The 25,373-nt window shown below is 42.5% G+C and overlaps 1 protein-coding gene across 1 annotated transcript in view; it reads left to right on the top strand.

Annotated features, from left to right (window-relative positions):
* bsnb (bassoon (presynaptic cytomatrix protein) b) overlaps nucleotides 1-25,124 on the top strand; it is a 76,971-nt gene extending 51,847 nt beyond the window's left edge. The window contains exons 4-13 of the mRNA XM_080892830.1: nucleotides 4,478-4,687; nucleotides 7,284-13,577; nucleotides 15,629-17,714; nucleotides 18,070-18,917; nucleotides 19,233-19,344; nucleotides 19,448-19,594; nucleotides 19,755-19,810; nucleotides 20,057-20,168; nucleotides 20,768-20,969; nucleotides 21,872-25,124. Of these exons, the coding sequence (XP_080748956.1) occupies nucleotides 4,478-4,687; nucleotides 7,284-13,577; nucleotides 15,629-17,714; nucleotides 18,070-18,917; nucleotides 19,233-19,344; nucleotides 19,448-19,594; nucleotides 19,755-19,795 (9,738 nt within the window). The 3' untranslated portion in view covers nucleotides 19,796-19,810; nucleotides 20,057-20,168; nucleotides 20,768-20,969; nucleotides 21,872-25,124. The remainder of the gene's footprint in view (nucleotides 1-4,477; nucleotides 4,688-7,283; nucleotides 13,578-15,628; nucleotides 17,715-18,069; nucleotides 18,918-19,232; nucleotides 19,345-19,447; nucleotides 19,595-19,754; nucleotides 19,811-20,056; nucleotides 20,169-20,767; nucleotides 20,970-21,871) is intronic.
* The last annotated feature ends 249 nt before the right edge of the window (nucleotides 25,125-25,373 follow it).

The following is a 25,373-nucleotide window of genomic DNA, read 5'->3' as shown; positions in this document are numbered from 1 at the left end:
TATTTTGCGCCTTGGTTTTTCCACACGCTTCTTGCGACCCTGTTGACTATTTTGAATGAAACGCTTGATTGTTCGATGATCACGCTTCAGAAGCTTTGCAATTTTGAGACTGCTGCATCCCTCTGCAAGATATCTCACTATTTTTGACTTTTCTGAGCCTGTCAAGTCCTTCTTTTGACCCATTTTGCCAAAGGAAAGGACGTTGCCTAATAATTATGCACACCTGATATAGGGTGTTGATGTCATTAGACCACACCCCTTCTCATTACAGAGATGCACATCACCTAATATGCTTAATTGGTAGTAGGCTTTCGAGCCTATACAGCTTGGAGTAAGACAACATGCATGAAGAGGATGATGTGGACAAAATACTCATTTGCCTAATAATTCTGCACTCCCTGTATATGTCTTTATTTATCTATCATACATGCATGAGAAATGTATTATATTAGGAATTTATTATATTAGATCATAATTAAGAAATGAGGAGTTCTCAGAATGATACTCTTACTGCAACTTCATTAGGGACACATTGCTAGTACTAGATTGGACCTGCTTTTGCCTTAAGAACTGCTTTAATTCGTCACATCTCAAATTCAATAAGGTGTTTGAAACATTTCTCTGAGATTTCGGTCCATATTGGCATGATAACATCCATGATATGAATCCCTGGCTCCACCACATCCCAAAGGTGCTTTGCTGAATTGAGATTTAGGGGCTGTGGAGGCCATTGGAGTACAGTGAAGTCATTGCTGAACCCTTGTGGTGTCCTCGGGTCAAAACTGGTCCTTAGGTGAATGGCAAACAAGTATATGGGAATCCCGAGGACACCACACGGGTAAAAACCCACTTTTGACTAGATGGTTTGAGCTTTGTGACATGACACGTTGATGGAAACAGGCATCAGAAGATGGGTACACTAGATGGGATAGATATGGACAGCAACACAATACTTAGGTAGGATGTGGTGTTTAAATGATGATCAGTTAGTAGGGGCCCAAGGTGTGCCTGGAACATCTTCCCCATACAGTTATACCAACGCAAGCTTGAACCGTTGATTCAAGCTAAATGACGGCTCAATCGAGACTCAGCATTTTTTCAATCTTCTATTTTCCGATGTTGGCGAGCCTGTGTAAACTGTAGCTTCAGTTTCCTGTTCTTAACTGACAGAAGTGACATGCAGTGAGGTCTTGTGGTTATGTAGCCCCTCTGTTTCAAAGTTTGATGTTTTGTGTATATTCATACCTTGATTATAATTAGAGATGGACCGATCCGATATTACGTATCGGTATCAGTCCGATACTGACCTAAATTACTGGATCGGATATCGGAGAAAAATGAAAAATGTAATCCGATCCATTAAATATCACGAAAGCACCTCACAAAACTTGCAACAGCCGTAACTCACCTCAGAACGTTAGCACGTCGAAGCAGTATGCATCACGTGATAGAGCGGCTGTGGAGCTTCGCTAGCAACCCGGCATTTCATCTCCGACAAAGTTATCCCCGAGAGAAGTAAAGCAAGTGTGTAAGTCCATCTCTGAATCTTTGTAAAGCATTCCTGCGTTAAGCTTAACAAGCGATATATGGAGCCACTGCCTCTTCTTGCTGCTACTTCAATCATGAAACTGCTTAATGATCAGCTGATCGGCTTTTCTGTTGCGAGTCCGTCTCTCTTGTTTGCTTTTGGCCCACTTTGCACCAGAAAGAGGAAACCAGTGGATAAACAACAGCAGCACGTTTAAGCTTGATAAGCTGTTGTTAGAATTTATTTAATATTACTTTCTACACCAGGATCTTTTTCTACGTAGCTGACGCTGGTAACTGTGCAGGGGCGGATCTAGCAAAGTTTAGCCAGGGGGGCCGATAGGGCATTAACAGGGAAAAGGGGGCACAAAGACATACTTTTCTTTCTTATTCTCATTTAAAATGTCTAGCTTTTAATAAATAATTATCTGACACTCAAAGTTTTAATTTGATGCAAAATGAATAGAAGTCAATTACTGTATATAGTAACTATTAAGTCTAATATATATATATATATACCCTAGTAAGCTATAGTACTTTTTACTTTGGGAAGGTACCATCTGTGCAGGCTGCAATTTTGTTGAAGAAATATGTTGAATCTATTTAATATTTTAATATATTGAAAAATAATTGATTTCTGTGCATTTTTTTTCACACTGCATCAAATTAAGGTTGATTACGTCGATTAAGCATCATGAGGTGGAGCGTGAGGGGTGGTTCCCTATTTTTTATTTATTTATTTTTGTTGTTGCTGGGAGTTGGAACCCTATTAGTTAGGTTCCTTAATATTTACGCTAAGTACTCTTTAAAATACCAGAATAGGGAGGATGGTGTAGGTTTAAGTTTATTAGATTGATCAGTATTGCTGAACTATGAAATTTTTTTTTTTGCATACAGGTATAACAGAATAGCTTTAGTGTAGTTGTTGTTTTAAACTTGAGTATGAACTTGTACAAAATGCAGCAAGATATTTAAAAAGACAGTTTTGTTGATTAAAAAACACTATATCGGATTCATATCGGTATCGGCAGATATCCAAATTTATGATATCGGTGTCGGTATCAGACATAAAAAAAGTGGTATCGTGCCATCTCTAATTATAATTAGTGGTTATTTGACTTACCCTTGCCTTCCTTCCAGCTTGAAGCAGTGTGGCTATTATCCTCTGACCGCTGACGGGCATTTTCACCCAGAGAACTGTCTCTCATTAGATATGTTCGCTTTTCATTCTGTGTAAAGATGGTTGTGAGAGAAAATCACAGTAGTTGTACATTCAAAGTAACTGAAATCACCTTTCTTCCATATTCTGATGTTGCTGCCCTGCGATTGGCTGAATTAATCTTCACATTAATGAGCAGTTGAACTGGTATACCTACATTTTCTATAGTTTGTTTTTAATCCTACTTTTCAATTAGGGTGTCCATGACCATGCGGCCACCATTCATTGTGGCCACTGAATCTAATAGAGGACAGACAAGGACCACTAAGAAGAACAATCAGTCTCTCCCTTACACAGGGCCGGGTCAATGTCTCTAAAGGTTTTGTATAAAATGATAAAGAAGACAGACTGTTGTACTCACAGACCTTATCACTAGAGACATATCTATCAAATGCTGGCCTCTTGGGTCTCTAGATTAAGATCCCTATTGTGCTGATCAGATGTTTCTTGCTGATTAAATGCTTGTCAGTCTCTGTCAGTCTCTCTTTGTCTTACGTGGAACATGGGCTTTTCTCATTTATTTGTATAACTCAGGAGGATCTCTTCTTAATGTAACTTTCCTTAATTGAATTTGACTGAAAGACAGCATCCCAGTGACTTCAATGACTCCCTTTTCCATTTGATCATTGCAGTGTGATGAAAACGTAAGGGTGCGTTAAAAATAAATGTTTTATTTGCAACCTTCTCTGCCATCTTGACTGTTTGCATCGCGGTAAAGATGTCCTCTGATACAGTCACTGCACACCTACCACCATTATTTTATTTATTAGCTGTTACCGGGCATGTTGTTAAATTCCATCTTCTGTATTTATGCTTTTGAAGTATTACACCAATAAAAGAAATGATTTATTTGGGCAGATGGTAATCAGCAATGGAGGTGTTTATGAGGTTATTTGTTTTGTTGTACAAGTCGGTGACACAAGAATGCTCATTCTTCAGGCCCGAGGCACAGATGATTGTCATTAACAGGAGGCTGTGTTACAAACATAGTTCCTTCCCCTCTATTTTCAGCTTTCATTACCTGTAATCGAACCATTTCTTTCCATTGAGCAGTTTGATCGATGTGTTGTGTTGACCTGAAATTGAATCTGTTTATGTTAATATCCTGTCTGTGATGGCTTTTGTACTAGATTTTTAACAGTGTCACACTCCTCTCTCCAAACATAGGGCTTAGCGAGGATGACTGTGAAGGGTGAATGCTGCTCTTGCAGATGCTATGGGCTCCATAAAAGATCTGATGATTGTTGCACCCGTCCAATCTAATAACAGTTGTGTTCATTTGTATTTGTGCTGCACTCTTTCTTCTGTGTACTCGGTTTGAGAGTGCTAAATGCTGTCAAATTATTAAGTCTTCTTGAGGAGATGAAAGGCCTTGTTTGGACAGGCTTTCAAATATTCAGTTGTTCAGACTTGCTATAGCATGTCCTTAGCACACCGTGACCATTTATGAAGAAACATGACTTGGATTTAATATATCTAACTAACAGACAGATCTTTATGCTTGTACCCATCAATCACTGGGAATAAGAATCCAGTAGTGTGTTTTGGAAAATATTACTATGAGCACCTAATCATGCCTGAGGTTTGCTGGTGGCAGAAAATTCAAATTGTTTCTTTTACTAGCATTAGTGTATAATTTGTTTTGCTGATGTACATACTATGAAATCATGTTCTCCTATCTGATTTCTTTACTTCATGGCTAAATCCTGCTTTCTTCTTTTTGTTTTTCAGAAGAAAGAATGGTTATGCTTGAACTGCCAGACACAGCGGGCCCTGTCAGGAAGCTTGGGAGATATTCCAGCTCCTGTTCCACAGCCAATGGCATCCCCCCGGTCACCTGTTCCAGCCAATCAACAACCACCTCAACAGAAAGGGCCCAATCAACTATCAGGGCCCAGGACCACAGGTCCTCAACAACAACAGAAACCAGCGGGTCCCCAAGTAAGTGGCCCTCTCTCTAATGTGAAACAGGCTGGGCCTACCTCTGAAACCAAAGGTTCTGCCCAACTTAAGAGTTCAACCCAGCCACCTTCCCAAGTTAAGGGTCCAACACAACCCACGGCTCAGAGTAAGGGACCTGGTCAGGTTAAGGGTCCTACTCAGTCACACGCTCAAAGTAAGGTCCCTGCTCAGCCAGCTAACCAGACAAAGGGCCCGAGCCAGGCCAAAGGGCTGACTCAGACAAAGGTATCTGCTCAGCCCTCTGCTCAGACTAAGGGCCCTTCTGGTCCCAAGACTTCATCTACCCCTGGTAAAGCTGCACCCAGCAATGCCAAGGCTTCTTCCACCCCTTCAAAAACCATACCTACTCAGTCTAAACCCACAGGTAACAACCAGGCCCGCAAACATCTGCAAAGCCAGGAGAAGACTAAAGTTGCATCTAAATCTCTAAAAGAAGACGTCAAAGCCTCGCCAAAGAAGGCATTGTCAGAGACTGTCACTTCTCCAAAAGACACGAAGATACCTGAAGATGCGCAGAAGTCAAGACACCATGAAGTGAGCTACCTGCAACTTCTTCGCCTTCACCTGTTCCACTTGAGTCACCATTTTTTTTATTTATTTTGCTCCATTAAGAGTTGTTCTTTTTTTTTTTTTTTTTTACATTTTTTAATTATTGTGCTTATCAAGCTCTTTATGATTTTATGTTCGTATTATAATTTTCATAACTTCATCTGTTCCACCACTCTGTCATCATTATCTCTTTAATCCTGAGCAAAGTTTAAGGTGTAAATAATTACATCTTTACCTAAAGGTGCTATATCATAACATCTTTTGCATAAAATAGAGTAGTGCTGTCACGAAAAGGTAGTTGTCAGCATCAGTTTTATTTAGGAATTATTATGATATCAAGACCAGTGACATCATTAAGAAGGCACGGAGGAGGGTGACGTCAACTTTAAGGTCACCTCGTGTGGAGAAAATAAATGTGAGAAACTACATTTGAGAGAGGCAAAGAACAGATAGAGATACAGAAATTCCTTCACTTGGTAGTGAGATGATTTCCTTTTAATGGACTTTTTTCATCATCATGATGTCCTTAACATCACCATCTATGTCATTTTCATCCTCATCCTTATGATCGTCATCATTGGTCTCAGGAGCCATTTCTTACATTCAGATCATGCCTTCGTTCTGCAGCCATGTTTTGTCCACTTTTATTTTATTTGCAGGTTTTCTTGAACTTTTTTTGTGTTTGTTTAATGTGACACGTGATGATATTTTAAGCATTCTAAGCATGTTCGTTATTCTTCAGCGGTTGGAAGAATGCAATGGAGAATGCATCAAAGATGGCAATGAAGCATGTAATCAAATGACATTTGTCCGTAATTGTTTGTATGTTCAACTGTCTGTTATAGTCATGCTGTGTCAGTGTATTTATCCATCTGTGTGTACATAATGCTGAAAGGCAAACTCAACCCAAATCAAGACGAGACAGTCAACAGCCATAATAAACTATGAAATAATTCATTACTAATGACACTAATTATTTTGTTTTCTTTTTTCTTTTCTATAAGACAGAAACATTTTGCAGTTAAGTTGGTCTTTTTTTCCAAGTACAAGTACAAATGCATAAATATTTCTAAATGGCAACTTTTGCAAATTTGCCTAATTTCTAAAACCAAAAAGAAATAAAGTGTAAATATTTGGGTTGATTTTAACCTAAAATGTTAATATATCTGGTTGTTTGATTGAAGAAACAGTTCACACATAAAAAAGACAAATTTATGTTTCCTCTGGCCTATAGTGCTGACTTTCCATCTAAACTTAGTGCGAGCTGCCCACTTTTTTTCACCATATAGTTTGGTGAATATCAAGGAGCTAACTGCCACTTACCAAGTGGTGCTCAAAACTCAACCCTAATAAAGTCTGTTTCTCAACATCATGACCTGGTTACTCTAAATAAATAGTGAATCCAGCACTAATCACTTTCAAGAAGTTTTTTTCTTTCTACCCCACTGCATCCACCACCTGCATCACATTTACCTGTGCTGTGAGGCTTGTAGTTGTGACAGTGTGGCAGCATGTATAGTTTCTTTTTATTTGCATGTGTAGTTCAATAAAAAGAATGTAGTTCCTAGAATGAACTACTCCCACCAAGGTCGGTGGTCTTTTTTTAGTTGTGCAGTCATACATTCTAGAAAGAGACATAGCTCCTGGATTTTCAAATGAACCTTTTTTGCCTGCCACCCAAAAAAAAACATGTATCAAGACAACTTTTTTTGGTGCTTTGTGCGCCACGAAGTAAGAATTGTTATTTTGGGGTGAACTGTCTCTTTACGGATATGTTATTTCCAAGTTAATTATTCTCTAATATATTACTATTAGAGACTATTTCATCTTTATTAGGTGTAGTGAATTAATTTTACTCCTAAGCATTTCAAAAATGCTCATAGAAATGTCACTGATGAGCTGGATGAAATAGTTGGATACAAGATGTGCACTGAAGCTTGTAATATACTTTTTCATTAATTAATTACAGGAAAAAAGTATGTCTTTTTTGCTTCTGACCTCTTCTCTTCTTCCTCTCTTTTCTTAGGATTCCAACAAATCAAGTTCTCAGAGTTTAAGTGACACTGGATACTCTTCAGATGGCATCTCCAGTTCTCATGGGGAAATTACTGGTCAGATTCGGGAAGAAGGAATCAAGCTCAGTGAAAGAGGTGCCTCCATCCCCTCAGAAATCACCAAGCTGGAGAGCTCCATGAAACCTCTGTTGGAGTCAAAGAGTACTTCAGATCAGAAGCACAGGCCACATTCACTGTCGGTAGGACAGGACATCAGTCCCGATGACGATGCAGCAAGAGATGAATCAGAAGATGACCTCAGTTGTAAGCTTCGGCATGATTACGTGGAGGACAGCAGTGAAAGTGGTCTCTCACCATTGCCAGTAAGACAGAAGAAGTCACATAAAGATTTAACAGATGAAGAATACATGAGGAGGCAAATTATGGAGATGAGTGCTGATGAAGAAGATTTAGAAGATTATGGAAATCAGAAAGTAAAAAAGTCACATAAAACAAGTGGAGACTTAAACAAAGAGAGGCGACGACTCTCTCATCATTCTAATAGTTTTGAGGATGACGCCAAGGTTTCAGAAGGGGCTTATAAGGCAAATGAAGAAGAAGACGTTGTGATCGCTGGAGGCCTTCGCCGCTTTAAAACCATTGAGCTAAATAACACCAACAGCTACAATCGAGACATGGAGCTCAGTACTGAGCATGACCTAAGAGAACCAGAGCTAGAGATGGAAAGTCTGACTGGGTCTCCAGAGGAGCGGTCTAAAGGAGAGTATTCATCAACTCTGCCTGCCACCACCCCCAGCTACACCTCTGGAACATCCCCCACATCTGTGTCATCCATGGAGGATGACAGTGACAGCAGCCCTAGCCGTAGGGCACGACTAGAGGAGGCTAAGCAGCAGAGAAAGGCTCGCCATCGTTCCCATGGGCCCCTGCTGCCAACCATTGAGGACTCATCTGAGGAGGATGAGCTTAGAGAGGAGGAAGAACTACTTAGAGAACAGGAGCAAATGAGAGATTTAGAGCAACAGAGGATCAGAAGTACTGCCCGAAAAACAAAAAGGGATAAAGAAGAGCTACGAGCCCAAAGACGCAGAGAAAGGTCCAAAACTCCTCCAAGTAATCTCTCTCCTATCGAGGATGCATCACCAACAGAGGAGCTGAGGCAGGCTGCTGAGATGGAGGAACTTCACAGATCGTCATGTTCGGAGTACTCACCTTCTATGGACTCTGAGGCAGAAGGCTTTGAGATAATTGGTGGAAAGCTTTACAAATCAGGAAATGAGTATAACCTTCCAACCTTTACTTCTCTCTACTCTCCAACAGAAAAGACAGCAGTTTTACCATCTGATAAAACACTGAAAAGTGCAGAGGAAGTGTACGAGGAGATGATGAAGAAAGCACAGCTCATGCAGAGGCAGGGGCAAGCTGTTAATCAGCGGAAAAGTACCTCTCAGTCTGATGATAAGCATCATCTTGAAGCTGGAACTGCACTCACCCCTGGCTCAAGCCCAACACAGGTTACTGCACCTATGTCCTTCTCTACAACAGGCAGTGATCCAAGAATTCCAGGTATTCATGCAGCACAGCATCTATCAAAAGAAACACAAAACAGGATGATGACACAGAGTGCCAAAATTGAAGGTGTTGTTGGAGTTGCCACAACAAAAGCTGTGAGTCATACTGTGACAAATCGCCAAACAGGTGGCCCGGTACCTGCTGGCACCAAGGTAGGCTCCCAGAGGCCAACACAGGCACCATCTGACCCTGGAACATCCTCCCTGACCTCCAGAGTCTTTTCCCTTTTCAAAGGGCCTAGCCCCCCAGTCTCTCCCACTGCTTCTCCAGTACAAAGTCCAACTCATGCCCCATCTGTGCGATCCACTAGTAGTGGCGGCAGGCAACTGCCATCTGTGCCTGGTGGTCCTACATCAGCTGCAGCATCCCATGGGGCTCAGGCACCTCAAAGAGCAGTTTCGCCACGTCTCATACGACAGCAGTCCTCCCAAGATTCACCGGTGATGGTGATAACTCTCGGTTCAGAAACAACTAGTCCTGCCAAGCCACTTACTGTAAATTCTTCCACTTCGCCTTTGTCATCACCAACACAAGCAAGTTGTAAAACACTTTACAGCTCGCATCCCTCTTCGACAAGTTCGCCAACATCACCTCAAAAACACCCATCTCAACAGTCCCTGAAACATTCTTCTCAGATGGCTCAGAATGTTGAAAAAGTTAATGTTGGTATAAGTGCTGGATCTGTGGAGATATCGCTAGGTAAAATTTCAAATATTCAAGGCACTTCAAAGGTTGTAGGTCAGGGTGAAACACTTCTTGGAACTAATATTGTGGATTTGAGGGCCCCAATGAGGCCAGCTCCAATTATAATGACAGACCAGGGAATGGACCTAACATCCCTTGCCTCTGACACGAGACGATACTCTTTAGGAGCAGAGCAGCCGGCTGGTAGACACACAGCAGTGCAACCTCTTATCATGAACCTAAATGCACAAGAGCAACCACACGTATCTGTATCAACGCCAACCACAGTGAGTGTCACAGTTGCAGGTTCAACATTCATATCCCAACCAAAGCAGCCTGTCGTGTATGGAGATCCATTACAAAACCGTGTGGATCTTGGGCAAGGTGTTGGATCAGCTGTCTGTTTAACCCAAAGTAAGCCACCAATCACAGACCCATCTATTCCCAAAATTGATGCCTGTCTGGAGAATCTGGGTATACAACAGCAACAACTGCAGTTACAGCAGCAGAAGCTGCTTCAGCAGCAACAGCTTCTGGAACAACAGCTCCAGCAGCACCAGCAGCAATCCTCTTTTGCTCGTTATAATTTGGCTAATCAAGTCCAGCCACTGCTGATAAAAAAAGACCTTGTAGTGAACCAGACAAGCAGTGCCCAGCCTGGAGTGACTGCTAGTGCCATACCTAGAGTCTCCCCACTGGCTCCACCATCAGTTTCTGGGGCTCCTGCTTCTAATATTCCCCACGAATTGTATGGTGGAGTTGCCTTAGAACTAAAAAATAAGCCAACAGTAATGAACCTGTCCACAGGTAAGCCCCATGTGATGATGGTGCACCTTGATGAGAGTAATCCATCACAAAGTGGCACAGTGACTCAACTGATAAAGCGAGAGGAACCTCCTCCCCCTCCTCAGGTCTTGGATCTTACTGGACAGATCAAACCAGAAAACCAGGTGGCTTGTTGTGATGTTGTTTACAAATTGCCCTTTGGTGGTTCCTGTTCAGGGTCACTCACTCAGAAGTCTACCACAGTATCCTCAGATAAAAACACGACCACTGAAAGCTCTCAAGCAGCCCATCCTCCCCAGTCACCTCACTACAGCATTAGCCAACAACAACAACACCAGCCTCAAGTTACACAAGGAATGACAGACGAACATAAAGCATACCAAACACCCATAGTCCCCTCAGGAAGAATACAGCCATCCATGTCGGATACTAATCTGCCTTCCATGACTGATGCTAGCCACTACCAGAATAATCTCCAGGGTGGTATGGCAGTAGATCTTAGCAGTATAAATCAGGTTTATGAAGGTGGATACCTTGGCATGGGAGCACAGTATGGTTCCTACACAGACTTGCGTCACCAAGGAGATCTCGGAGGCCCTTCGTTACCCCTTCGCCGATATGGCTCCATGTCAAATATCAGTTCAGACTATGCCTACAGTTCACGTGACCTAACAGTATCACAGGACTCCAATTTGGCTCAGTATAGTGCGACCACTGCCAGGGAGATCAGTCGCATGTGTGCAGCTCTTAACACAGTGGATCAGTATGGGAACCGGTATGGAACTAATGCAGAATTACCATATGGGGCAGGAAGGGGTGGACCTTTAGCAAAGTTAAATCTCCAGCAAAGCTTAGCATCAATAAGAGCAAATTTACTCTATGGACCAGATGGAAGACCAACAGCAAATGGCCAAACCCTAACAAATCTAATAAATGCTAGACAAGCTAGTATACGCGCCTTGTACCCTGCTGCTTTGAGGGGAGGTGATGGAATGATATATTCTACCATAAATGCTCCCATTGCCTCTACCTTGCCAATTACTACACAGCCTGCCTCTGTCCTGCGCCCCATGCCGAGAGGAATTTACAGATCGTACCCTACAGGTGTAACTGCTGTACCATTGGCTAGTCTTACAAGGTTGCCTCAGTTGACTCCCAGGATGCCTCTGTCCACGCAGGGAGCATATTCATACCCTCCTCCAAACCAATATCAAACGTCTGCCACACCATCAGGAGGTATGCCCGTGGTAAGCAGCTCCCACCAAGAAACTCCAATGTACCTTGGAAAGCCTTTAACAACAGTTGCTCCACAAACAGTTACAACAATTGCACCATCACAAACTGCAGTACAAAGTGTTGTTGCCACTGGGATGTACACAACAGCTGATCATCAAATAGACCACTCTAAGCTCTCATCGCAGAGTATTACAGCTCTCTCTCAAGCTCAAAGCCAGCCTCCAACTGTCCAGCCAGTGCAGGCACAGCAGTTGCCTGCTCAAACTGAGCCTTTATCCCTCACTCAAACCCAAACTCAAGCACAACCTGTCAGTCAGCCTCAACAGTTAGTTTTGCCGCAAAGTCACTCGCAAGCACCACCACATGGTTCTGCACAAGCACCAAGCTCCAAACTTTCTCCACCCACAGATGCTCAGAAAGGTAAGGAAGATGAGAGACTGAGTCAGCAACAAGAGCACATGCTGCAGTTAGAACGAGAACGGGTTGAACTAGAGAAATTACGACAGTTACGTCTGCAAGAGGAGCTTGAAAGAGATCGTATGGAGCTTCAGCGTCACAGAGAAAAAGAACAGCTCCTGGTTCAGCGTGAGATCCAAGAGTTGCAGACGATCAAACAGCAAGTCCTACAGCAGCAGCAAGCTGAGCGCGAAACGCAGCTCATTATGCAAAGGGAACAACTAGCTCAACAGAGAATGCAGCTTGAGCAAATCCAGTCATTACAGCAGCAGCTCCAGCAGCAGTTGGAGGAGCAGAAAAGGCAAAAGACAGCAGCAGTGGAGGCAGCAGCGGCAGCTGTGGCGGCTGAAGCTGCTGCTGCATCTGCTGCAGCTGCAGCAGCAGCAACATCTGCCCAAGGTGCTATACAAGGTGTTGTTGTTGGAGGAGGTCCCCCTCAAGGGTTTATTATTTGTGACCAAAGTGGTAGAGTTATTCAGCAAGATGGACAGAGTGTTCAGTTTTGGCAAGATGGACAGCTGGTCCAAGCCGTGGTGGCAGCTCGACCTATTCATAGTTCAGCCTCTGAAATGTCTTTAAAAAGCAGTGACAAACAGGTTGACTCTAAGATTATGAAAAAGCAGAATTCCATGCCTCGGCTGAGGGATGGCTCAGAGGAGGACTCTGTGAAAAGGATTACAGACAGCTGTGTGCAAACAGATGACGAAGATGGAGAGGAAAGATTCATGAACAGGCGCAGGAGAACTCGGCGAATTGCAGACTGCAGTGTACAGACTGATGAGGAGGACCAGGCAGAATGGGACCAGCAGCCCGTAAGGCGCAGGCGATCACGTGCATCCAAGCACTCTGAATCTAGCGGTGAGGCTAAATCTGAAGGATCATCCAAAGTGGTTTCTGCAAGCATAGCTATTCAGACCACAAATGATTCATCATGCCAAACAGAACCTGACCAACTAGGCAGGGTTTCGCCTGCAATCCACATTACAGTGGCAGAAACCTCAAAGGTTGACCTGTTACATTACATTGCGGCTCCTGAAAGAACGCACAAAGGAGAGAGTCTGGCCTGCCAGACAGAACCAGAGTCTCATTCCCAGGGAGTGGTCGCCCCTCAGCTAAGTGTGCCCACAACTATCAGCCCCTACTCAACAAGTCTGCATATAGTAGGAGCAAACACATCTGACCCAATCTCCCCTAGACTCCAAGGAGTTGTTAAGTTTGAGAGGAGGAAACCAGACCCCTTGGAAATCGGCTATCAGCAGCAACAGAATGAGTCTCATTCTCGCCAGCCCCCCAAATCTCCCCAAGTGCTATACTCCCCTGTATCTCCGCTGTCTCCTCATCGCATGCTAGAGACAACATTTGCCTCACAGGAGAAGCTTAACAAGGCCCACGTAACGCCCCAGCAAAAGGCCTTCACCGCCGAGTCACCCCAACGCCACCAGACTCTACCAAGACCCATAAAAAGTGTGCAGCGTTCGATGTCGGATCCAAAGCCTCTCAGTCCTACATCAGAGGACCCTGTCAAGACCAGGTTCTCCCCATATCACCAACAAGCTGTGTCCAACAGTCAGGTACAAAATCATAACCTTTTGTTTAAACAGAATTTATCATGCATGTAACATATCAGTGTTTATACACAACAAAGAACTAGTAGAATTCTAAAAATTTAAATGCCTGTTTGAAGAGTATAATCACAAGACAAATCTGACTTTAGAAACTAGTTAAACTAATGTGTGGTTATTAGTGTTACACATTCAAGACTAATTTATTCTATAGTTACTAGAGCCTATTAGCACAGATACAATCAAATAAAAGGAGCACCTTTTGGGGGCTATTTGAAGTCACATAGTGCTTTTCTACACTATAAAACTAAAACTTCATTACGTGAATTAAAAAATACACACACACACACACACACACACACACACACACACACACACACACACACACACACACACACACACACACACACACACACACACACAGTTTACGCCAACATATGCTGTCAAAGCTGCTTCAGTGCACCTTGGAGTTCATTTTCCAAGGTTGAGATTTTATGGTAAGGATGAACATAATTCTTCCAGAATATTTTCCCTTCATTTGGTGTTTAAAAAAGGGAGGTGGCGAGTGATGTACAACAAACTGGTCGAAAATCAACTCAATTTAGATTTGAAGACTTTTAAAGCCATAGAATATCATCCACATCATTTTCATACTGGTCAAACCTGTCCCATCAGGACAGAAATGCTCCATCAAAGGATAAAGGTGATTATAACAGTTCTTATATTAATTTGCATAACAGAGCCAGTATATCCCCTGACTGCAAGGTCAAAGGTTCAGGCTTTTCCTTTAATATGTATCCAGGATGTCTCGGATGCTTTGTGTGGACATGAACATGGATAATCACACAGGATCTGGCATTGACAGAGTACCAGAATGATCTCATAAGAGCAGATGGCAAAATCAGAAAAGCTTTTCTGCTACGTCTCCTCCCCTATCTTCTCCATTTATACATTTTTAGTCCGTTTGTCTCTCTCTCTATTTGCCACGTTTTCTATTTTTGGTAAACCCTAAAGTTTTGCCACAGGGAGACACAATGTGAAGTAATCCCACCGCTGCCTTGCTCGCTCCCTAATTGTTAGCAGCTGGTCAAAATAAATTAATATCGCTCTGCACTTAGACCAAGTCTTTTTCATATACATACCTCTAATCTTTAGTGTTAACATTTAAAACTCGATTCTCTTGTGGATACTAAAAAAAACCCTCCATCATGGATCAACGAAGCACAAATGTTTTGTAAGTAAAAGACTAGCATAGATATCTTTTTAAACTGTGTTTTATTTGTTATGTTTCACTGTTCTTACTTGCATGAGGCGCATAAATATTTATGTCTTGTAAAAGAAGTCCAGCCACAGCAACTATCAAAGCAGTAAAGGGAAAATTAGCATTTTTCTGAAACTACATTTGGAGTGAAATCAGAAGACATTTGCTTCATTTTATTCTTCATTTTATTCTCCTTGAAAAGTATGTCTAACCATCATCTGCTTATCTTTACATATACTAAACTGCTAAAACACAGAATTTGTTCAACATTATATTTCATCAAAAATTTTGTCATTGACCTTTATGGGCCTTAAATTTAGAAAAATTGCTGTTATTTTAAGATAATAGCTTTGTAGACTAATGCTTAGTTCATTACAGTAACAGTGGTTTTAATATTACTGTTTTAATAAACAACATGGTTACATTTGAACATTTTTATGTAGTGTGATATAGCGTGGTGCTCTGTGTTGACTTTTAGTTCTAAACATTTTATTAAAATTATTAACCTGGCATAACATGAAAAATTTCAATTACAATTTCTGGCTTCAGTGGAACGTTTTAATAAAATTAAACCATATTAATTAAAATACTGATGAATTTCAGGCTCTCATAGTACATAGCTCAATTAACGTCAGGGAGTCTGACAAAACACAGGGCTTAATAGTTCTTTGCTTCGGTGTAGAGATGAAGATGTGTGCAGCTTCTCTATGAGTACTAAGTGTACAGTAATGAGTTTAATTTACATAAACACATTCTGTTTATAGCTCCGTGTTTGCTGATGTGTATCTGCCCCTCCTAGCAGATGGCCTCCCTGCAGCAGCAGCAGAACTCTCTGATGAGGAAAATAAAGAGGACTCTCCCCAGCCCCCCTCCAGAGGAGACTCCACTTCCCATTGTTACTCCAGCACAAATGTACAGCTCTCCTGGCATGCACCAGAGGGTCCTTCCAAGACCCGCCCAGGGTGTCACCAAGGCTGGCCTTCTGAGCGAACTAAAAGCTGTGGAACAAGAGTCGTCGAAGCTTCGTAAGCAGCAGGCTGAACTGGAGGAAGAAGAAAAAGAGATTGATGCCAAGCTACGCTATTTGGAGCTAGGCATTACACAACGAAAGGAGACTATGGTGAAAGAGAGAGAGAGGAGAGAATTGGCCTACCTGCGATGTATGGGTGATGCCCGAGACTACATGTCAGACAGCGAGCTCAATAACCTTAGGATGGCAGCTGCAACTGGAACCTTTGACGCTAATGGTTTGCTGACAAGGCCCAGCACTGCCCCACTGAGTCAGTTTACGAATGATCTCACTGCAACTTCCCAGTATCCCTCAACTTCATCTTATATGTCTTATCCATACCCTCAAACATCTACACAGCAACCAGGCTCCACTTACCAACAGATAGGTTTCCAGCCTCCTCAGTACCCTTCATCCTCTGCACCCCAGCCTGGAACATTCCAGCCACATCCCCCACCAGGCCCTGGATATCAGAACCAGGGAACTTATTCCTCACGCATGTATGGCCAGTCCTCTTATCAGACAGACATTGGCATGCAACAGCATGGTCACCAGGGCTTCCATTCACCTGCTCAACCTATGCCAGGACAGAGCCTTCCTTATCCCACTCACAGTTCCTACCAGCCTGGCCTCTCCTATCAGCCCCAGGCTGAGATTCTCACAGTCCATCAAAGACCAAGGCAAACATCTTTGGCTGACCTTGAACAAAAGCTTCCCACCAATTATGAGGTCATCAGCAACCCTGCAGTATCTGTGGCTACATCAGCTCCAGATAGCAGCTATGGTTCAGCTTATGGCAATGCATATGGACAATACCACCCACCTGAGCCAGGCCTGACTCATTCTGTGGAGAGCCCCACATCTGCTTATGCTACAGATGGTCTCTACACTTCTAACTTAGAGCAGAGTATTCCTAGGAACTATGTCATGATCGATGACATCAGCGAGCTGACAAAAGACAGTGGGCAACCCACAGATGCTCTGGGTCATCCAGTCGGAGGGCGGTATCGTAGTGAGAATGGCCCCGCTCGAGGAAGTGCATATGGCAGGCCAGATGATGAGCCCGTGGACGCTTATGGCAAACCTATAAGTTCCACAGGTTACCAGACCACAGTGGACAGTCGCACTGGCACCACAGTGAGTGGAGGCTCTTCCTATTACTATGATGATTATAAACACTCATCACGCAGCAGCTCTAGCAGCCACAAATTAACTTCCAAGAATCTTGCCCCTGCCGTAGTCTCCTCTAAACGTAGTAAACACAGGAAGCAGGGAATGGAGCAGAAAATTTCAAAATTCTCCCCTATTGAAGAAGCACGGGATGTGGAGTCTGACCTTGCCTCTTACACAATGACAACATCAACGGGGGGTTCCTGTACAGTGGTGTCCAGATCCAAGAAGCTTCAGGATGATGCCACCTACGGGATGAAGAAAAGTGCATACGACCAGCAGAAATATTATGGCACCAGTCGTGAAGGTCTTGAGGAAGAGGACCGCATGTATAGCTCTGGTAGGTCCAGGTCTACAGGATATGGTATGGACAAGATTTCTTCCAGAGATGCCACAGGGCACCGGAGTAAATCGTATGAAAGAGATGCTATGGAGCGATCTCAAAGAAGCAGCCGCAGTGGAAGGCCTCCTATGCGCCAGAATTCAGAAGAGGAGAGCCCGCTCAGTCCGGTTGGAAAGCCTGTCGGCATGGGAAGAAGCTCTGGCATATCAGAAGCCCATGACGTGCGAAACCAGTACGGCTCCAGCCATTCACTTCCAGATGTACAGGACCATCATAAGAAGGACCTGCCCAGGAGTCATGTCTATAAACCAGATGACCCTTATCTTGTAGATGACATGCATTGTGCTGTTTCTGACAGTGAAGGTAACTGGTGCTGAATTATTTGTGCTGTAGTTTGTTCCTCTGTGCTGAAAAGACTGCATGCCAAGTTTGGAGAACATCACCATTTTTATTTTGATTTATTTATTTTTTTTCCTTTGACAAACAATGCCAAAAATGTTTTATATTCATGTTTTGCATGCATAGTTTTTATGTATGAGGTGGGCCGTGAATGCTGCTTCTTTTTTTCCTTTTGTTTTTTTTTAAACATCTGCATGGCTCTGGAATATGGAGCATGGCTTTACAGATATTTTGCATGTCATCAGTCTGCATGCTACTCCACCCGCCAAAGCAATACCACTGACATTGACTGATCATGTCTGTATTGATTTTTGAAAAGCCTATCATTTGGGTCAAGAGGAGACTGACTGGTTTGAGAAACCACGGGAGGCTCGTTCTGATCGCTCAAGACATCATGGAGGCGGGAGTCACTCGTCCACAGGCAGACGTAGTAAACATACTTACCATGATTACGACGAGCCTCCAGAGGAATACGGTCCACAGGATGAGTACAACCAACGCCACTCATCCTCCACACCACGGGACCACCGTCACCACAGCAGCACCCCTGGCAGACACAGCTCTTCCCGCCACTCCACAGAAGACTCCAGGTCCTCTCGGTCTTCCAGGACACACCCCAAAGACCCATCTGGCCGTTCTGATGGCCGGAGTTCCTCATCTTTACAAAGAAGGAGCGGTGCAGACTCACGTTCTGCCCAGGGAAGCCCTCGGAACTCAGGAGACTTCTCTCGTGACTCCGGTCATCACCATGGCACTGCAGGAAGGAGTCAGAGGGGACAAGGAGATCGCTCAACGTCCCGGAGACAGGATCCCACTGCAACAGGGCCTAAACCACAGCAACAGCAGACCTCTCAGGGCCATTCTGGACAGCAGCGGTCAGGTGGGCAGGACCAGTCGGGGAGGCATCCAGGCTCTGAGCCACTTGATGGTACCCAACATGCTCAGCAGCAGCACCATCAGCAGAATGCACAGCAGCAGCAGCAACAACAGCAACAACAGCAGCAGCAGCAGCAGCAACCGCTGCAGCAAGGCCAGATACAAAGCAGTCAGCCTATACCAACAAGTGCAGGGGCTGGACCAGCACAGCAGCAGCCAAAAGCTGGCCAAGCTCCAGCACAGGGACGACAGCCTGGAGTAGGGTCGGCAGCAGGGCAACCACCTGCAGCGGTAAGTAGAGCTACACCTGGCCTTGCTTTCCCCATATACAACAACATACATGTTTTTATGGCGACATATTTTAAGTAGTTGTGTTTTCTAAATAATCCACAGAAGCCTTTTATGATGATATAATAATTATAAGCAGTGAATTGCACTGGTGTGTCCTATTCAGCTTTCAAAAACGGTTCCAAATGCCACTATGGATAAAGCTGTTGTTTGATGCTGTTGCTGAAATGCAAGTGTGAGAACAACGTGACTCACTCAGAAATCCACTCAGTAGTTTCAGTTTCCCCGTACTCAGTATTTGTCTTGATTTTTGTTCAGGCAAAAATGGATACCACGCCTGCAGCAGCTGCCACAGGAATGAAACCTACAGCAGGAATCCCAATAGCACCTCAGCCTACCAAAATAGCCACGCCACCTCTAACAGGCATTGGTACGTCATAGTATCACTGTCAAGATGCCATAACCACCGCCACAGGCAAAAATATGGCACACAGTACATGATGATTTAGATTTTTTGTTGTTGTTGTTTGTAGGCTCCAAGGCTGCCCCCGTTGGGATCGGTAGCAAACCGGGAGGTATAGGCAGCGCTACAGCAGGCCAGGCACCTGCTGAAGGGGAGAATGTTCTCACCAAAATACTGCAAGGAGGAGCTGCAGAGCAAGCAGGAAAACTGGGAGATGGTACTCTCATTAATACTTTGATTTATTGAAATAGAGTTTTCCTTTAGGTTTAGTTTTGCTATGATATGGTAAAACAGAGAAATTTATTACAGCTAAAACTAAGCTCTTGGATTTTCTTGTTTTTTCATATTTGCCTTCTTCTCTTTTGTCATTCTTGCAGCTTTGTCCGGCCTTGGGAAGAAGTTCACTTCATTCTGGTGAACTGTAGAGAGGAGGGTAATGAAACTGTAGTTCTTAATAAGAGACTTGTTGAAATTATAAAAATGTATACATTTTTGTTGTTTTTCAAGCTGTTATGTTAGAAGCACGGATTGCGTTAGAGAAATGATGACGGGCTGACATCTGTCAACAGAAATGATGGAACACTTGCAAATTTTGAATAGTTACTGCTTAGAAAAGGGAAATATGTGTGGTTATTATTTAACATGTTCATTTTCTTTCTACTGTGCTGCTTTTTTCCAGGGTTTGCAGAGTGGAAATAAGTTGGATTGGTAGCTTTGTACTGGAAAAACCTATGAAACTGCTTTAATACATTTCACTTTTTAGAGGACAGGGAGGAATGCTGAATGCATCAGTGAGTATCTCTACTTTTAGGACAAGTTTGAAAGAGATTTAAAGGGTTTAACGCTCCAATGTATTTATTAATTGTCTGCTTGAAAAAAGGCTGAATAAGAAAATACTTACACATACACTGGCCTCATTGTCTGAATTTTGTTATGTTTAATGTGAGCGTCAACATTTTAACAGTGTACATTTGAAAGGGAATCGTAACAGGTCGACTTTGATTTTTATTTTTTTATTTTTTTGGGACAAAGCACCACTAAGCAGTCGAAAACCACGTCATAATAGTAACTTATTGAAAGATTTGATAATTTTGTATGTAGTAAATGCAGCAGATGTTATGCTATTGATCATTGGTGGTATTTTTTATGCATTTAGGTTTGTGTTTTGGTTTTCTTGGGGTACACCAACACTCCAAGCTGTGAAAACATAAAATGCTGTCTCACTTTGATTAATGGATTAAGTGTTCTATCAGGGTATATTTACATAGATTAGCATAGTCCATGTCTGCATAATGAGAAGACTCAAGTGAAGTGATGACTCATTAAATGTCTTGATTGTATATTTGAACTGATTCGCGGTACCTCTCCTTTACCCCGAATTGCTAAACAGAGGTGGAATCAAAGGATGCCTTGTCAGCACTCAATTCCCCAGACATGGGCGCATGACTGAAGTGGATTAAATAAGGGCGATCGCTTCGTCAGCACAGTGTTACAAGTCCTGAGCAGAGGGCTGAAAGTAAGTGGAGGCTTATACAGAACTATGGTCCCAGAATGATGATTGCGAAGACATCTGAGGCCTCATTAGACCAACGGCAAGTCACTTTCACATGCTGCACATCTGTGTTCTTGTGTGTGAATGTATGCCTGTGTTGCTGGTTTAATTAACTTTTCTTTGCATGTGCATTTTTTTTTTTACAGTTTTGTTACTGTCCACTTGAAGTTTGTGTAGCAGAGATGATAGGCAGAAACCAAGAGCAAGTGAGGTCTGCACTAGAATAGTTTACCTCCTAACTAAACACACCTCCGATAATCTGGGCCAAGCACACTGGGCTATAATTAGCCAGCGAAAGCTAACTGTGGCGTGGCTTTAGTTGCACACACGCAAAGACACACAGAGACAAGAGCACATGTAGGGACACAGATTCATGACTCATTGTAATTCATTACATGGTAGAATGAACAAATTCTGCTCAATGGAGCAGAATTGCAAAAGTGCAAATAAAGCAGATTTCAAAGCTCGCTTTTTTTTCTCTTTTGCCTGTGTTAAAACTCACGCAGGGACAAAGTTGAAGTTTATTTGAGTGAAGATCTATCATTTAGCTTTGATTCTGTCTGCTGTCGAGTTTGGATTGATGTCAGCAACCGTGTTGGTCATCTCTGTTGGTTGCCACTCTGAGGAGTCAGAGGGGAAATGTAGAGATAAACCAGACCCAGTGGCTCAGTGAATTACTGCCAGGACCAGCAGGGCTGTGATAGGCTGGAGTGTCATGTGAAGGAGGATGTGGTGGGCAGGCTGCGTCGTGACATGAACAGAAGAAAGAAAGCTTTAATCTCTGTCACTATGTGATTGCTTTTTACAAAAATATGGGTTTTTTTAACGTCATTTTTGGTATTTTTCTTTTAACTGTATTGTTTTAATTTAACTAGCATCTGTTGTGCATTAAGGTTTCATTTATTTCTGCCAACATTAACATTTCCATTGTCTCTATTTCAGGTGGATAATGGGGATGAGGCAAACTGGAAAGAGCAAGTCATGCCTCCCATCCTTTTTTAAAAAAAGAAAAAGTCCTCCTGGGATCTGTGTGACAGTAAAAGCCCCACTAACTGAGGCAGGTGGATATCATAGGGGAAAGTCAGCATGCTCATCCTTGCGTGTCCCTCCTTTGAAGCAGCTCAATGAAGAAAGCCTCACAGCGCCCTCTACAGGGGTTTTAATGTGACACCACTCATGTCTTTCAAGGATACTTGATTCTACTTTGATGCCTTCAGAGTATTTTCATGCAAAACATGGTGGAAAATCAATAAAAAGAAGTCAGATTTCATAGGTTTTACCTTGTACCAAAGAGACCAATCTTAGCCCTAAAAGGCACCACATACCTGGAGCAGAACCTGCATATCACGACAATGACGACCAACCTGATGACGCCACTAAAACTCTTCAAGGCTTGGTTTCTCTGATCTCTACAGTACATTCCAGTATAGGGAAAATGACCCTGTCTTTGAATGTGTTTTTATTTGTCTTTTATTTTGTTGTTGTTTCAGTGTCTACAGAATGCATTGTGTAAACGTGGACATGAGAATGCACGCACAAATGAAAAACTGCAAAAAAGAAAAAAAAAGCCCATATCAATACTTTTTCACCACCTCGAAGATGCCGCTAGTCATTAGCTGTAGGTTTTTAGGGAAGGGAAATTACTACCGGTGTGCCCACATGTGTGAGATTCACACGGATGAGAGGACCAAATGAAAGAATGGCCACGGCTCTTTATTAGCCATCACAAAGCCATCGTTGTAGTCAGCCCCAGAGCATTCTGGGACTTTATCCTTTTCATTGATTTGGCTCATCTTTTAGTTTCTTTTCACTTTTTTTTTGCCTGATATATTCACTGAATGGAAGAGCCTTATTCGGTACGTTTTTACTTGTATACCTCATATGTTTGAAAACGTTCATATTGTCACGCATTTGTTTTTACACTGTATACTACTGTATGTACATAAGACAAAACAAGAGATATAATTATGTAAATTTGTTGTTTTGTGTATTTAATGAATCACTTTTCTGTGACTTTTTTTGTTATGTGGTTTACTTTGGTAAAACTTTTTATTTATATTATCTATTTTTCACTTTGTATTTATTTGAATCTCTGTTTTCTCGCATCAAACTAATTTGCTTATTCATTTTTAAAAGCAATAGCATGCAGAAAATGCTATATAGCACATAAATGTAGTTTATAGTAGTGAAGGGTATTATCAGACACTTCTGTCAATAACTAGCCGTAATACAATTTGTCAGAGGGTTTACAATCACAGTACCGTGTACAAACATGCATGGTATATGCAGACGCATAAGAGCATGCAGACAGGTACGAACACACTCTCACTTTCTCTTTCTGTCTTTCTCTCACTTTCTCTTTCTCTCTCTCTACCAATTTCCTGCAAACACACGCACACACATACTGCACACGTTACACACTTTGCATCCCTGTTACACTTCAGAGCCAAGGCTAATTGAGTTCTCTCCAAATAGACCTGTTAACCTCCTGCTGATTGATGAGGTTACCAATAAACCAACGAGATGATCTCACTAACAAGCTGGGGCCACTGCCTCTATTTGTACAAAGACACACACGTACACACATGCGGACACACACACAAACACACACCTACACTCACAGACAGATACAGGAGAGGACGAAAGCAATTATCAATTCAAATGTTCTATGCAATGACTCATTTTGAACCTGGAAGTGATTCAGCCTAAAACAGTTTATTATCATCACTGTACTCACAAGAAAACAAGAGAATTATGAACTACGAAAGCAGAAAAAAAAAGTACTGAAAACGTTTTTACTTAGCAACTTGTCTGTATGAATTTGAATATTGAACTAGAGTTCTTGTTTGTTTTTTTGTTTTTGTTTTCTGTGGCATGTTTTGACCCCTCACTCCCCGCATGGGGGACTTGTTGCCAAAGGGTAAACTGTGTTAGACTGTCGGTTTTATGAATGTCCACCATCATGTTGCTTTGAAGCATGGGTTTGCTTGGCTTTGTCTGGCTGTTCGTAAGCCCTCATTCAGTTTTTGTGCGTTTTGGCTGACCTGGGCTCCTCAGTGTTTGGCTTGCAGTGACTGTCTGTGCTGCTATAAAACCTGTGATACAGATGGTCAGCACTCCTCATTAATATGTGTCAATGTACATATTGGGTGTCAGTATAACCTGTAAGGATGAATGGAATGCTTCTATCAGATATTTCATTGTTGATTAACCCACTCAGCAGCCAAGCCATTGGAAAGGTGCATGATTAGAAACTATATTCTTGGAAGTTGTACCTGAATTTAAAAAAGGAAAAAAGGAAAAAAAAAGGTAAGGCATGATTTCACCGAGGTTTGCCTAACAAACCTTGACGTTCATAGGCCAACGTAGAGAATAACAATGAGTAAAATGTTCAGCCAGTCATTCACAAATCAGGGCATGTCATTTTGAAAGCACAAGCCTGACTGGCAGCACTCGATGCTTGATGAAACACAGGAATATCGAGGTTGCGTGACAGTGCCTCTCTCTGAACAACGTTAATACTTGCATAAAAACACGGTGAGGAGCGACGGCGAGGCGCATGATACTAAACAGGACATTATTAACAGAAGGGCAGACGGGCACGTTCTCACATTCTTACTGTAAATATAAAGTCATTCTTCTGTACAGCTTTTGAGTTTCGAGTACGGCTTTCATGTGCATCCCCATGCCGTATTTGCTGCCAACTTTTGTGTATAAAAAGAATATTTATTATCACAATAATGAGGATGATGACGATAAAACTAATGATGACGATGATCATTATTACTGCATAAGCATAGTGTATGTGGCTGACTTGTATTGACTGTTTACAACAGTGGAACAAACCTTGTATTCAGAAACATATCCAGTCTCTGTGGAGTTTCTATACATATTGTATTTGTTAAACGAGGAGAAAAAAAAAACCTCCGTGGCAATTGCAGAGCAGAATGCCTTTGTCAGACTATCAGGAGGTCTTTAGTTTGGTGGGTGTGATCCGCGAGGTGACGAAGGGAAGCAACGGGAAAAAAAGGAAACTAAAAATTTGGAAAAATGTCATTCACTGTTGTAAGTGCAATGGGCAAAATGTCAGTCGTGTATCCATTGTGAAACCTTGTGTTTTATTCAGTGTATTCCTGTAAGCAGAGTAAAAATTTTGGTGCATCATGTCAAGTAATGTGATTAATGAAAATATTGACCCTGCAATTTCCAAATGGAGAAAAGAATAAAAAGAAAAGGAGTATATTGTGATTTCTGTCTGGGGTCTCTGTGTGAGTATGTGCATGTGAGACACCGATATAGACTCATAGTTGTAGGCAAGTTGTGCGGTAGGTTTGCTGCCAGCCAGGAGAGGAAAAGATCAAGAATAAGACCCTCGAAGGCAATGATACTGTTCAGATGAGACTAGGCTTTACATGCTGAGGCAGGGATGACTTATCCCGGTGTG

The sequence above is a fragment of the Rhamphochromis sp. 'chilingali' genome, assembly GCF_963969265.1.
Source record: "Rhamphochromis sp. 'chilingali' genome assembly, chromosome: 9".
NCBI lineage: Eukaryota > Metazoa > Chordata > Actinopteri > Cichliformes > Cichlidae > Rhamphochromis > Rhamphochromis sp. 'chilingali'.
The sequence above is the reverse complement of the archived record's forward strand: the minus strand, read 5'-3'. Positions and strand labels throughout refer to the sequence as shown.